The sequence below is a fragment of the Eubalaena glacialis genome, chromosome 1 (assembly GCF_028564815.1).
Source record: "Eubalaena glacialis isolate mEubGla1 chromosome 1, mEubGla1.1.hap2.+ XY, whole genome shotgun sequence".
Lineage (NCBI taxonomy): Eukaryota > Metazoa > Chordata > Mammalia > Artiodactyla > Balaenidae > Eubalaena > Eubalaena glacialis.
The window spans coordinates 19,281,737-19,298,280 of NC_083716.1; the positions used below are offsets into that span (position 1 = coordinate 19,281,737).

The following is a 16,544-nucleotide window of genomic DNA, read 5'->3' on the forward strand; positions in this document are numbered from 1 at the left end:
GTGGTCCAGTGGTTAGGACTCGGTGCTTCCACTGCAGCGGGCACAGGTTTGATCCCTGGTCAGGGAACTAAGATCCCTCATGCCGTGTGGCACAGCCAAAAAAACTAAAAAATAAAAAAATTTTTAATTTAAAAATAAATAAAAATTACAAAATGAAAACGAAGTAGTGAAAATGCCACATGAAATTATCTAGTACCAAAGCTAGCGGTTATTTAAACAAAAATGATACCTCCAACTTTCCTAAACTTTTTTTTTTCTTTTCTCCTTTTTTTTGGGGGGGGGAAGGTGGGGTAGAAGAGAATGAACTTTAAAAATTGTAACCTATGAGAATATGCTATTCTGATGAAGAAACTAACATTTGCAAAGCACTTGTCACTTTCTTGAGAGCATGGCATGTTCAAAGAGTCATCCACATTTTGTCAAAGTCCGTTACTCTCAGCAAAACAAAAGAGGTGAAAAAAAGTAAGGATAAAATATCAATGCTTTCTTATGCCAGAAGAAAACTTGACATCAGAAGTCTGGCATTTACTGTGATTCACCCCCTGCAGTGGTTTCAACTCTAACCTCTTTCAATAAGTGGTTTTAACCACAAACTAAACTACAACCTAGAAATCAAGCCATAGCTTGCTTTAATATTGAGCCATTGTGACTAAGAAATAAAATCAACATTGCCGAGCTTCTGTGTATAAATGTAGGCTGATCACTGCCAATCACTGGCACTCAGTTTTCTAAGTGCTTAATTTTGACTGTAAGTTGCTCTGTGTTCTGCTCTGACAGCTTGCTTTCTTATGCTGTCAGATTTTTAAAATATGGAAACATCAAATGGCTATGAGTTAAAATTAGGTGCTTTCAATTTCAGCAAATATAATCAGCATTTTTAGGTTAATTTAGTGTAACTTTTGAGTAAGACTCTACCTCAAATAGTCTTTATCTTATTTTAACAAAGTAGCAAAAAATCAGTAGAAAAGGCACACAAGTTCTAATGATGAAATAATGTCAAAGGTACAATTTTTTCCAGAAACATTAAACTGAGAAACTGAAAATAAACTGAAAAGTTATACAAAAATTCTTAAAAGTCAAAAACTCAAAAGAATGCCACCATTAAAAAAAAAAAAAACTAGTAAAGTTGTTATATGTAAGCAGCACTGTAATTACCTAAAATTGAATCACTAAAACTCTGCTTGTTGATATAACCATAATTACTGTAACATTTCTTTAGAGACCACTGCAACAAACAGACCTCTGTGAATTGTTCTGTGCTCCAGCCTTGAAGGCAAGGACTTGTTGCTTATTTCTCTCATTCTGAAAAGAAATAGAAAATAAAATATTTTTTCCTACTTCAGACCCTCCTCTCCCTGATTTCATAAAACCACCTGAGACCTCAGAAGGCTTCAAGCTATCAGGTTCATAGCTTGAAACAAAACGACTTCTATAATGAATTTTAACATTTTCTTTAGTTTATAGCTGATTCTTGAATTAGAAAATATTTACATGAAGAGAATATACTTTATACTCTTCAACAGGGCAGATTAATGGTTAAATCAGAGAAACTCTAAATATGTTTTTATGCACTCTTTCACTTAACGGCAACCAGCTGCCCCTCTCCCCATTTCCTTCTGCCTCTTCTTCACATCCTGAGTTGTCAGTGATCCTGGCACTGCTCAGCCTGGAAGTAAATGGCAGTGCGTGCTGCCAAAGAGTGATAACTACTCTAGGAGTATTCGTGTTAAATAAAGAGAGGGTTTAAAATATCTGGGTCTACTTACAAGAAAAAGAAAAGGCAAAGAATTAAAGTGATTTCTGGAAAAGTGATTGTAAGGCGATAGAAGATTTGATTTTTCAATTGTGAGTTTTGGGCTAGTTTCTTTAGACCAGGGAAAAGAGCAGGGCAACTTCTGTGGGACTAGCATCAACTCTCCAGGATAGGTGTTATTTTTTGTTGTTGTTTTTCATTTTAAGTAATACTTTTCAAGAAGTAGACCAGAAAAAAGAAGAAAAGTATCAGGAGAACTATATTCTAAAAGTTTGCCACTGACGGTTTGGGGTGAACTGCTCTTCTCCAATAAATGAGAGGGAGAATCTCAAAGGTCAATTATGACTGCTGAGATTTGTAACAGACCAAGACCCAAATGTTCCGATTTCTCACCAAATCTCAACCTTCTGCTATACAATCAAAATATGGGGGATGAGAGGGATGGAGAAAGGCAAAAGAATTATTTTAATAAACATGGTATATGATAAATGACTACAATATTATAAAAACTTTCAATAAACAATACTTATTCACTTTTCTATTACTTGGAATGACAGCTGTATTAGTTTGCTGACAACTATCAAAGCATATGAAAATAAATGAGATATTTAAATTTTTATTACTGTTAATGTTTCAGTTCTCATTGATTTCCAATACATATTTGTAATCTGACCATGTAGAATGTGCTAGAAGTGAGGCACTTGTGTTATTCTGAGATAACATGTCAACTAGTAGAGATTAATAATGAAGTCAAATGTTTTCATATTAATAAACACACTTGAAATACAGAAGAATTACTTCTGATAGAAGAGAGAAAAGAAATGTAAAATTAAGAAAGCCAGGAGAAAGAAGGATACATGGAGAAGTTACCCTTTGTCAGACGAAGTGAATCCAAAGGACCCTAGTCTTACTAACTGGATAATTTTATCATCCTCCACTACCTATGCTATCTCTGTTTGCCAAGACTATTCATTTTAGTACTTTAATTGCATCCCTCTTTGATTGTTATTTAACAAGACAGGGAAACAGAGACATGCATAAAATATTAAATAACAAAATATTGTTAGATTATTTGAGAGTAAGAACAGGGCTGATTGATGACCATGCCCTTTATAGAACTCTATATATCCATATGATCAGTTGAAAGAGTAGAGGAAATTATGTGTATATTCAGGAGAAAAGAGTTCTAAGCAGAGAAACTGAGAAGTACAAAGACTCTGAGGCTAGAACTTGGCTGATATGCTCAAGGAACAATAAAGTATATGCATCTATAATATCCTAAGAAATATACAATAATTATCCCTCAATGAGAGTGATAAGGACATAACTGTATAACATTTCAAGCATCTTTAATTTCAGTTCCCCTGTCTGATTTGCTAGAGTAAACAACCTTTACTTTTCTAAGACTGAGCAAGCCTTTAATTTTATAAAAGAAGTTTCTTTTCTAAAGTGCTTTCATGTTTCATTCCACCGAAAAGTGATCATGTTAAAATGCATTATTCTTTCTTTTCTCCTTTACTATTAAAATTAGTTGGTTGTTCAAAATAAGCAAATTCAGACATATTTCAATGTAAGAACATACAACACAAAGTAAATATGTCAATATGTAATTTAAGAAAACTATACTGAAATAAAGATTAAACCTATATGTTGAACTGGCTCAGAGTATCCCAGGGAAATGGGCCCTGGATATAATACAGTTCTTGAACTTTAGAAATAAAGAACACTTTGGGTGGCCAGGCACAAAGATTAAGTCACTTATAATGGAAAAAAAATTAGACTGGCCTCATACTTTTTTATATTCAATTCCAGAAGACAACAGAGCTACCTCCTAGTTCTCCTAAAATGCTCAAGGAAAAGTAGTTGAACCCAGTGATTTTTATATCCATCAAACTGTTCTTTAAGTATAAAGGTTACAAACATACAAGAACTAGGGAACTACTGTTCATGAACCATTTCTGAGAAAACTACTACAAGATTGACTTCAGCCAACCAAGAAATGACTTGGGCAATTATGGCATAACAAGACATACCATAAATGTTGCATGTCCTAACAATAAAGCTAATAAAAATTGGGAGGAAAAGAGACCAAAAAGGGCAAGTAGTAGAATAAATTCACTGATTGCCTCATCTACATTACTCTACTCAACAAAAATAGAATACACATTCAATTGTACATGGAATACTTATCAAGATAGACCATACACTGAGCCATAAAATAAGTCTCAATACATTTAAATGATTCAAGTCACACAAACTATGTTCTTGACCACAATGGAATTAAATTAGAAATCAATAACAGAAAAACCCTTGGAAAACTGTCAGATGTTGGGAACTAAATAACATACTTTTAAATAACACACAGTGGGGGCTTCCCTGGTGGCGCAGTGGTTGAGAATCTACCTGCCAATGCAGGGGACACGGGTTCGAGCCCTGGTCTGGGAAGATCCCACATGCCGCGGAGCAACTAAGCCCGTGAGCCACAACTACTGAGCCTGCGTGACTGGAGCCTGTGCTCCGCAACAAGAGCGGCCGCGATAGTGAGAGGCCCGCGCACCGCAATTAAGAGTGGCCCCCGCTTGCCACAACTAGAGAAAGCCCTCGCACAGAAACGAAGACCCAACACAGCCAAAAAATAAATAAATAATAAAAGCTTTAAAAAAAAAAATAAATAAATAACACACAGATCACAGAAAACAAAAGGGTAAATTAGAAAGTATTTTGAACAAAACAAAAAAGAAAACACAAGATATCAGAATTTGTGGGATGTTGTTAAAGCAGTATGTAAGGCAAAATTTATAGCACTAAATGCCTATATGAGAAGAAAGGTCTCAAATCAATAATCTCAATCTTCCGCCATAAGAAACTAGAAAAAGAACAAATAAAACTCAAAGTAAGCAGATGAAAGGGAAGTAGAAAGGTCAAAGTGGAAATCAATTAAACAAAAACCAAGGAAAGAATAGAGAAAAATCAATACTTTGAGACAATCAATAAAACTGATAAAATTGATAAACCTCTAACCAGACTGATTAGGGAAAAAAAAAAAGAGAGAAGATATAAATTACCAATATCAGGAATGAGAGAAATGGTATTACCACAGATTCTATAGATATTGAAATAATAAGGGAATATTATGAACAATTTTATGCCCATTAAATGTGACAACTTAAACGAAATGGACACATTCTTTGAAAGACACAAATGACCAAGTTTTCTCAAGAAGAAAGTGATAACCTAAATAGCCCTATGTCTATCAAAGAAATTGAAATTGTTTTCAAAAACATTCCAACAAAGAAAAATCCTGACCCAGGTGGCTTTACCAATTAATTTTATCAAATACTAAAGGAAGAAATATGTCAATTTTATACAAACTGTTGCAAAAATTGAAGAGAAGGGAGTACTTCCCAACTTATTATATACGGCCAGGATTACCCTGAAACTGAAACTAGACAAAGACAGGTTTTACAACATTATGTATGAATATATTGTTTATTAAAAATAATTAAGTAAATCTAATTTTTAAAACTTCTACCAGAATGTATGTTTTTTCATTATTTCTTCTTGGTAAGCAATTTCAATCTTATTATCTGGGTTTTTGTCAAGTTCAGGGAAATATTATTAAATTATATTTTATAGCTTCTTCATTGTCTTACTCTATTCTCTTTCTAGAACTTCTAGTCCTGTCTCCCATGACTTTTTTTTTCATTTATTTTGTATTTATTTGGTATTTTTCTGTCTGTTCTAGACTCTAGGGGACAAGAATCAGAAAGATATAGGTTCTAATGGCTAGCTATTATATCCTGAAGAAGTCTCAGATTACTCTTCTGTGAACAGGTGTCATGTAACCAAAGACAGTCTATTGTAACTTATTAAAAAATTCCATAACAACTGCTTCTGTTTCAAGTAGTGGTAGACTAGATAATTCAAGCAACCCTCCCATTGAAGAAAACTAAAAACACTTCTAAAACAAAAATCAGAAAGCTAACAAGATAATGACTAGTAACCAGGCTGGAAACCAGCTGGGAACCCAGAAACAAGCAAAACACTGGAGAAGATTTTGTCCTGAGAGTGCTTTCCTAACTAGAAGATGCAGCTGAAAGGCTAAGGCATGTTTCCGCCAAGAGTCAAAATCTAGAGCCTGCCAAGGGTGGGGAGTCTAGTAATCAATATCAACTGGGACCCTACAGGGCTGCACCCTAGTACAAGGGGTAAACCGGAATTAAAACAACCCTCCAATTAGTCTGCAGCTTGCCTCTGAATCATTTGGGGGGGACCAGAAAAATCACAAACCTTAGAACACAGATGGAATAAAGTGGTCACCCTAGGTACCTGAGAGAAGCAAACAAAAATCCTTCTGGAGAAAGATAACATTATCATAGGCCTCAAATGATTTAGTAAGAGAACCTTGTAAATATTCATTACCAAAATTATATAAACTTAGTACAGAGTAATTTTTCTTTAATGTAAAAATTCCCTCTACTGTTTGTATAAATTTGGGGTCATTTAGAAAAAGAAACAAGAATATATAAATATGGAACACATCAGGGTAAGTGCAATTCAACTTTCTGTTCTTTGGCTATGCACTTTCAAAACACATTCTGCACTCTGAGACATCTTTTAGTCCCTCAATAATAAGATGAACAAACTTTAAAATACATTGGCCATGTTTTAAAAACTAAACAGCAATGATTTTATTTTTCAGTGTGGTCTATTTTAGCAAAGAAGGGACCACACCCTATACAAGAGCATGCAACATTCTGAAATAAGCAAAAACAGAAAATGCACCCATTCTGCAATTTAAGCAGAGTTATAGAACATATACATATTACTCAATATTCTATCTTCTTTACAATTTAATTGAGATCATTTCCTAAAATTTAGTTATTTTCTTTGCTTGGAAATGGAAATAAAAAATGATTTTAAAATACTGTCTTTTAGAAGTTTTACCACTTTGACAATGTTGAATTTTAATTTTTTATTATCAAAATGGATTTTAATGTCCAAGTAGCTATAAATGATGAACAGTATCTTCTTTCTCCTCTCATACCTATAGTATCTGGGAGGTCTAGCAATTCATTGTGCTGCAAGTCAAGGTTGGTTATCTGTGTGCAGTTTCCAATCTCCTTTGGAAGGTGTTCAAGTTGATTGTGAGCTACATCCAGCGTAATGAGGTTACATAATTCACCTGTAAATTGACCAACATAAAAATTTAATAAGAATTTTTAAAGAATATATTAAATAATGAAAGAAAAAACATTTTCTATATCATAACTATACTTTTTCTGAAAAAGTAAAAGTCAAACACAAAATCTGAAGCTGTTATTTGAACATGACATTTTACAAATATTGAATTATGAAGCTAATATAAGGTTATATGTCAATTATACCTAAAGAAAAAAGGAAAATGACATCTGATAATGTTAAAATGTGGTTGTAAATCATTACCAACCAATATTATATATTTTTTTAACTTAAGTAACCAATTTAACCACATTTACATTTGTATATTCCATACTTCAAAAAGAGTTTACTAATTTTTTAAACCAAATTCAACACAATAATATCAGATACATTTTGAGTTTAATTTGAGGGTCACCTTTACCTCAAAATATGTATGCTTTCAAATAAGCATATGTTCTGATGTTATATAAATACGTAAATTGAGATTTATAAATCAAAATTGCTTCTCAATTTAATAGTACTCCAAAAGGATAGAAAATAAGGTATTTTTCTCCTCATTCTGGTTGAAAGGACTGTATTTGGCAATTCAGATTATTCTTAGTGTTTTTCTGTCTTCATAAACTTATTTATAAAAGTTATATTGGCTCTCTCATGATTTCCCTTTTTTTTTTGGCAGAGGTTGGAAATACTGAAAAAGTAAGATAAGCAAATGAAGTGCATAAAACTGAAAAATGGGTGTAGGGCATATTATTAAGCCACATATTACAAACATAAGCAACAAAAGAGAAAGTAAATTGGATTTCATCAAAATTTAAAACTTATGTGTATCAAAGGACACTATCAAGAGAATGAAAAGACAACCCACAGAATAGGAGGAAATATTTACAAATCACATATCTGCTAAGGGATTAATATCCAGAATGTATAAAGAACTCCCATAATTCAACAACAAAAAAACAAACCACCCAATTTAAAAGTGGACAAAGAAATGGAACAGACATTTCTCCAAAGATATGCAAATGGCCAATAAACACATGAAAAGATGCTCAACATCACTAATCATTAAAAAATGCAAATCAATACGATGAGATACCACTTCATACCCATGAAGATGGCTATAATCAAAAACAAACAAAAAAAACAAAACAAACAAACAAACAAAACAAATGTTGGCAAGGATGTGGAGAAATTGGAATCCTTGTGCTTTACCTCCAGGAGGCCCACCCCAGGTTCTCAGGGTGAAGATAAAAGTCCCCTCTTATTTTCACCTAGGCATATCATATTCAAAATAATATACAGATAATCAAAGACAAAGAGAAATTTCTGAAAGAAGATAGAGGGGGAAAAAAAAAAAAACCTTACCTATATAGGAATAAGGATAAGAACACATTGGGCTTCTCTTCAGTAACCATGCAAGCAAGAAGAGAACGGAATGAAATATTTCAAGTGTTGAGAGAAAAAAAAAAATCACCAACCTATAAGTCTATATCCAATGAAATTATCCTTCAAAGCAAAGGAGAAATAAAGACTTTCTCAGACAAACAGATATTGAGGGAATTTGCTGCCAGTAGACCTGTCTTGCAAGAAATATTAAAATAAGTTCTTCAGAAAGAAGGAAAATGATATAGGTCAGAAACTTAGATCTACATAAAGAAAGGAAGAACTTTAGAGAAGTAATAAATAAAGACAAAATAAAATCTTTTATTTTCTTATTCTTAATTGATATAACAGATACCAGTTTGTTCAAAGTATTAACAGCAACAATATAGCAGGTGATTATAGATTAAGGATAAATGAAATGAATGACAGCAGTGTTACAAGGGACAGGAGGGAGGAATTGGGAATATTCTGTTATAAGGTACCCACACTACCCCTGAATGGTACAGTGTTATTTGAAGGTGGACTTATGTTAGCTGTAAATCCGTACTGCAAACTCCAGGGCAATCACACACATACATACATACATACAAACAAACAAAAAAAATTAAAACAAGTATAAATGATATGTTAAGGAGAGAGAAAATGAAATAATACAAAATGCTCAATTAAACTGAGATAATGCAGAAAAATGGTGAAAGACAAAAAAAAAGAACAAGTTCAACTAATAGAAAACAGTTCCAAATACAGTTGATATTACAAAGCAACTATACTCCAATAAAAATTAATTTAAAAAATCCAACTAAATCAATAAATACTTTAAATGTGAATGTGAATGCACAAAATAAAAGACAAGAGACTAACAAAGTGGATTAAAAAACAAGACCCAACTGAATAGTATTGTCTTCGAAAAACCTACTTTACAGACACAGGTGGATTAAAAATAAAGGGATGGAGAAAGAAATACAATGCTAATGTTAATCAAAAGAAAGCTGAAGTAGCTACATAGATTTCAGACAAAGTCAACTTCAAAGCAAGGAAAATTATCAGAGATATAGAAAGCATCACATAATGATAAACAGAACAATTCTCCAAGACATAATAATCCTTAAAGTGTAAGCAGCTGCTCATCTCCTCCATATCTAGTATAGTGCTTAGTACATAGAACCATGTTCAACTGAAAGAATAAATGATGATAACTGGGGAAAATAAAACTTGGATTCTAATACTCTTCAGGCCAGAATAAATGTTTTTTGTATTCACCGCAACATTTCTAATAATACTTGAAGATGTTTCAGTTCCCATGAAAGTAACTCCCACTACTTTAAAGGAATATGCACAAATTCAAAAGTGTATAGAGTCCCAGCAAGTAAATAAAGCAAGTTGGGAGGAGACTGTGGCTAACTTCAGCCTATTCAGAACAGATATGATTCAACTCAGGTCAATTATTGCTACACTACAGGACTTCTCAACCTCAATACTGAAATATTTTGGACCAGATAATTCTTTGCTGTAGGAGGCTGTCCTGTGCATAAGCAGCATCCCTGGCCTTTACCCATAAGATGCTAATAGCACCTCCCCACCAAGTCATGACAATCAAAACTATCTCTAGACATTGACAAATGTCCTTTTTTGTAACACTGCCAAAACTGCCCCTGGTTGAGAATCACTGCCATGTTGGGACAAGAAAGCTCAATATTGTCCAATTCTCATGCCTGTCAAAAGAAGCTGGAAATTCATATTTTCATATAAAACCTTCTAATGTTCAAATACTAACAACTAATTTTTAGGTTGAAACAGAACAAAACACTGTGTTATCGAACATATCTGTGGGCTTTTTTCAGTGTTCAGGATGCCAGTTTGGCACCTCTGAACACAGAAGCAGATGAATTACCAATATCTTAGGACAGGAACTTACATATGACTATCTAATATTAAACTAAAAAATAAGTGTTTTTAAAAAGCAGAGAATATAATTATCTAGACTCAAATTAAGTTAAATCCTAAATCCTTTTTGACTTATATCAGTCACCATATAATAACTGAATTATTTTGAGTATATATTCTCTCCAGAAAATTATCCTCCAGCAATACAACACTCTGCAAAGTCAGGAAATCATGTTAACACTGATACATTAAGAAGAGTGTCATCTAATAACACTAATACTTCTTTCTCACAATCTAGTAACTACGAAAAGTTTTGAAAATGCTTAAAACTCAGGAAATGTGATTTAATTTTTTAACAGCATCAGCACACAAAAGTAACATGATTTTTAAATTTTATTTTAGTCCATGAAATACAATAAACTCACAAGTAAATTATACATATTATTGAGTTAAATTTGAAACTTATTTTAGATTTTCCCCAAAATCCACGTATACATTTTAAAGGACTCATGCAAAACATTTTCTCTCAGGAACTTTGAATTTTCTTCAGTCCAATGAAAAAGATCTAAAAAACTTCAGAGAAGTTTATAATTAATAAAAGATAGTTTCCAGGAAAATCTAAAATATTTTCGAAACTAATCCAAAATGTCCTATTAAATGCAACTGACAAAACATTTTTAGAGTGGGGAGAAAAAAAAGGAGCTTAAGATCTCTCTTATTTAGAACAACACTCGTAACTGCCCAAGCTTTTCTTGTTCATATTCAAATAATCAGAAACATTTGAAAATTCTGAATATATTATAAATTCTGCACTAGACAATACTGTGCCAGGATAAGAGCTTGTGTTACAAATCACAAAAGACAGAATATTAAATATTTAAGGAGTTCATAAACTACTTTCACACTATTTACTATTTCTATACTCTGTCCAGTTAGTACTTCAAACATTTATTTTACTATATGATCCAAATATTATTAACAAAATATAAGTTCATCTCAGATGGTTCTAAAGGACAATAATCAAGGTCTTAACAGTGACTTGTCTCTGGCTGGGTTTAAGAGTGGTTTTTATTTTCTACTTTATATATTTGTATTTTGTGATTTTTCTTTGTTTTTGTACAAAGAGAAAAAAAAAGGGAGATTCAAGAGGTAAATACTAGCAGTCTCTCCTACACTGTACATGGAAGAGCATTTTTTGACCCATAAATAGAAGTTTCCTGTCTGTGGAGCAGATGTATCTTTTAGTGAAAATGAACACATCATGTTATCATATTGATGACACGAGCCATTAATACGATGCATCTTATGACTCATATTCCATACTTGGTAAGCAATCTTTTAAGTCTGACTTCCTACATAGATTTGCCTACAGAGAGAACACAGACTTCATTCATTGATCCATACTACAAATACTTATTAAGCACCTACCATGTACTAGGCACTATTCTAGGGACTGAAGATACAACAGGGAAAAAAAGAGATAAAATTCCTGCCTTCATGGAACTTATATTTTAATATGGAAAAAATAAACAAATAATATATAACCAAGGTGAGGACGTATAAAAGCTATAAAGGAAAATAAAGCAGGATAAAAGAGTGTGATGGGGGGAAGGGGAGATTAGAGGTATTGATAGTAAGTAGAAGGGGAAAGTAACCCCAATGGAGCAGCATTAGAGTATACACCTGAATAATGGGAGAAGAAAGGAACAATGGAAATATATGGGGGAAGCTGAGTGAACAGCAAACACAAAGACTCTGAGGCAAGAGAGTAGTTCAAAACACAACAGAAAGCCAATGTGGCTGGAATAATGAGTAAGGAAGAAAGTGATAGGAGATGAAGTAGCCCGGAGTCAGGGTCTTGTGGGCTAAGGTAAGGACTTCAGCTTTGACTAAGGAGGTAGTGGTGAGGGTAGTAAGAGTAGTTTTTTTTGTTTGTTTTTAGAGCAGTTTCAGGTCTACAGAAAAACTGCACATAAAGTACAGAGTTCCCACATACCCCACCTCCCCCCAGTTTCCACTATTATTAACATCCTGCATTAGGTGGTGCATTTGTTACAGTTGATGAACCAACATTTATACATTATTAACTAGAAGTCCATGTTTTACATCGTCACCCACTCTTTGTGTTGTCCAGTTCTATAGGTTTTGATAAGTGCATAATATCATGTATCCATCATCACAGTATCATACAGAAGTTTCACTGCTCTAAAAATCCCCTGTGCTTCACTACTCATTGATCCATCTCTCTCCTAGGGCCCTTGGCAACTATCGAGCTTTTACTTTTGCCTTTTCCAGAATGTTGTATAGTTGGAATCATATAATATGTAGCTTTTCCAGATTGACTTCTTTCATTTAGCAATATGCATTTAAGGTCCCTGCATGTCTTTTTGTAGCTTGATAGTTCATTTCTTTTTTACCACTGAACAAATATTCCATTGTATGGGTGTACTAGTTTACTATTCACTCATTTACTGAAGGACATCTTGGTTACTTCCAATTTTTAACAATTATGAATAGAACAGCTAAAAACATTTTGTGCACAGTTTTTTGCATAGACATAAGTTTTCAACTTATTTGAGTAAATAGGAGCATGACTGATAGATTGTACGGTGAGACTATGTTTAGCTTTGTAAGAAACTGCCACTGTCTTCCAAAGTGTCTGTACCACTTTGCATTCCCACAGTAATGAATGAGAGTTTGCACCAGCATTTGGTATTGTCCAACCAAAAACAATAGAATGAATAAATAAAATCATGGTATATTCACACTATGAAATATTATGCAGTAATGAGAAGGAACATTCTCTAACTACATACACCAATATGATGAATAATGTGAAGTGGAAGGAGTCAAACACAAAACATACATATACAATAATTTCACTTATAAAAAACAAGAAAAACTAGTGTATGTTGGTGGAAGTCAAGATACTAGGTTACCCTTGATGGGAACAGTGATTGAAAGAAGAGTTTCCTGGGTGGTCTTAATGCTCTGTTTTTTAAATTTGATAAAAATAATACTGGATTGGAACCCACAGAATAAATTAGTCCAGACTGACGTAACTGAGTAAATAAATAAATGGGAGAGAAAGGACAGCTCCTCCTTATAGAAGAATTTCAATTAATTAATAAATGCAAAAGGAACAAGGGAAATTTTTAAAAATCATCATTAGAATATAGTAATAATTGTTTTGGGGAAGATTCACCAAGGAACCCTCAGTATTTGTTTTGCAACTTTTCTTTAACTCTAAAATTTGTTCAAAATGGAAAGCTTAAAAAAGATAAAGTTTAAAGTAAAAACAATGGCAATATATTATTACGGGATTTATAATATATGGATAACATAATATATATGACTAATGTATACTGTCATATATTGTATGACAATAATGGCACAAAGAACAGGAGAAACAGAAGTGTTCTATTGTAAGGTTCTTAGGATATATGTAAAGTGGTATAACATTATATAAACGTAGACTGTATTAAGTTATGATATGTACTGTAAATATTACAGCAGACACTTAAAAAAGGTATCAGAGATGTATAACTAATATGCAGCAATTGAGATGAGTGGAATCTATAAAAAAATAATCCAAAAGAAGGCATGAAATGAGGGGTCAAAGGAAACAAATGGCACAAATAGAAAATAGCCAGCCAGCTGATAGATTTAAACCAATCATATTGATAACTATATTAAATGTAAATGGTCTAAACCCTTCAATGGAGGCAAAAACCGTCAGGATAAAACAAAAGACCTAACCATATGATGTCTACAAGAAACAATTTTAAATACATATAAAGACACAAAAAGTAAAAAGATGGAAAAAGATACGGCTATATCAATATCAAATAAAATCAGAATTTAGAAAAAGAGATACTACCAGAAATATTACCATAAAGACAGATGCTTCATGATATAAACTGCCTCATCAGAAAAAAAAAATCCTAAGTATATATACAACTAATAACAAACTTTCAAAATATAAGAAGCAAAAAATAATAGCACTAATGGGAGAAAGACAAATCTACTACTATAGTTGGGTATTTCAACACTCATTTCTTCCTAATTGAAGAAAAAAGTAGACAGAAAATCGATAAGGGTATACAAGAAATTAATAACATCATCAACCAATTTGACCTTGCTCCAAAAATAACAGCAAAATGCACCTTCTTTTCAACTGCATATAGAACATTTACCAAGACAGACTATATTTTATAAATCAGTAACAAAAAATAGGGAATTCCCTGGCAGTCCCAGTGGTTAGGACTCCACACTTTCATTGCTGAGGGTGCACGTTCAATCCCTGGTCAGGGAACTAGGATCCCACAAGCCGCATGGTGTAGCCAAAAAGTAAAAAAAGGAAAAAACAAATATGAATGCATCTCTGAAATACTTGGAAATTGAACAATGTACTGTTAAATAATCCATGGATTAGAGAATAACAAGAGATATTTGGAAAATACTTTGAACTAAATAATAATGAAAATACAACATATCAAAATTTATGTGCTGCTAAAATAGTACTTGGAGGGAGGTTTATAGCTATCAATGTCCTTACATAATGCAAAGAAGAAAGATACAAAATCAATCTAACAACTTAAGACAGAAGACAAAGGACATATTAAACCTAAAGTAATAAGGAACCAGATAATTAAGAGCAGAAAACAAAAAAAAAAAGGAAGATAATTTAAAAAATAATAAAACCAAAAGCAGTTTTTTTGAAAAGACCAATAAAACCAATATCAGGAATGAATGAAAGAGGGATGTGATAATATATATATTACAAACTTTAGAAGAAGAATAAAGAACCATTATGAACTTCATGCCAAAAAATTCAACAGATCAAATAAAATAGACAAATGCTTTGACAGATTCAAAGAATCAAACTTCAACCGAGAAGAAACAGAAAACCCAAATAACTTCCTATTAATTAAATTAGTCATTTAAAACCTTCCTACCAAGAAAACCCCAGTCCCAGATTACAAGACTGATAAATTCTTCTAAACATTTGAAGACATAATATTAATTCTTCACAAACTCTTCCAGAACATAAAAGAGGAACACTTTCCAACTCATTCCACAATATGAAGCCAGCATTGCCCTGATAGCAAACCATTACAAAAAAAGAGAGAAGAAAAAGAAGAAATTACAGATCAATATCCATGATGAATATAAATGCAAAAAATCTTTAAATTTTAGTAAATCAAATCTAGCAACATACAAAAAGGCCCTATTAAAACGTATCTATTAACAGGCACTCAAATACTGGTAAATAAATAATTTAGGTTTATTTCATAAGTTGTGGCCTTCCCTATATTATCATTTGACTCACATCAAGGACGTTTACATTTTTAAAATAACTCTTGTTCCTGAACTTATAGGGTTACTTTTCAAACGTTCAGAGCTTAGCTCTATAAAAATCACATCAAATCTTACTAAAATACATTTGTAAAACTACATAATTAACAACGGCTGGAAATACTTATTACACAAGCTTGAATAGATTTAGGGACTTAGGTCAGAATATACACTATTATATTTGCATAAATTTGTCTTAAAGCCTTAATTCTCGCTTTCATCACAAAGAAAACTTTAGTAGTTCTTCTGAGCAAGTGCTTCTGTAACTAAGCAACATGGACAACAGTGTCTATATTCTTTGAATGGATAGCATGCTATCATTAGAGTACAATGATTGCCCTCCTCCCTACACCTTAGCAGTGTGGGAAGTCAAATGTATTCTCTGGTTCTACCAGATCCTTCTAAGATGGTTGAAGTGCTGTTTTTTTCTCTGTTCTCTTACCTCCTCCTTTAGCAATAAGAGTAACTTTTTCAGGTTTCTGTTGTTTAGTGAAACACCTGACAATTTGATAACAAACAACTAAGTTAACAGTTCATTTCTAGGTCTCTAAGGTTTCTTACTGATTTCCAGTGAAAAGAAGTTATTTATTAACAACTATGAACTCCCTTTCCTGATTTCTTTTTCCTGCCAAACTAAGTTACTCATTAGCACTTGTACAGAACACTCAAATGAGATCATTAAATAATGTTACCTGGACCATGAAAGCAATTGCAGCACCTCTGGCAGTCCTAGGAGAACTTCAAGAATTTTAGGAACTAAGCGTTACAATTTGGGTTAATATTAAAAATTGGGTAATAGTATTTGGCTTCACTAAATTCACTTCAAGCCACATTTACTGAAAACCCACCATTTATTACCTGCAAAAATTCATAGAAAATTACATAATAGGGAATTAAATAAGATCTCTAAGGTCCTTCAACTTTAAAAAAAAATTGCTGATTCTGTTCTTAGTATTTTTATGTATATTGATTATACATACATACACAT

General features: G+C 32.6%; 1 protein-coding gene across 3 annotated transcripts in view; it reads right to left on the reverse strand.

The window, feature by feature from the left end:
- Window positions 1-16,544, reverse strand: part of SHOC2 (SHOC2 leucine rich repeat scaffold protein) — a 99,566-nt gene that overhangs the window by 20,989 nt on the left and 62,033 nt on the right. For all 3 annotated transcript variants that reach the window (XM_061193390.1, XM_061193399.1, XM_061193409.1), the window contains one exon: window positions 6,801-6,938. In XM_061193390.1, coding sequence (XP_061049373.1) covers window positions 6,801-6,938 — 138 coding nt within the window. The remainder of the gene's footprint in view (window positions 1-6,800; window positions 6,939-16,544) is intronic.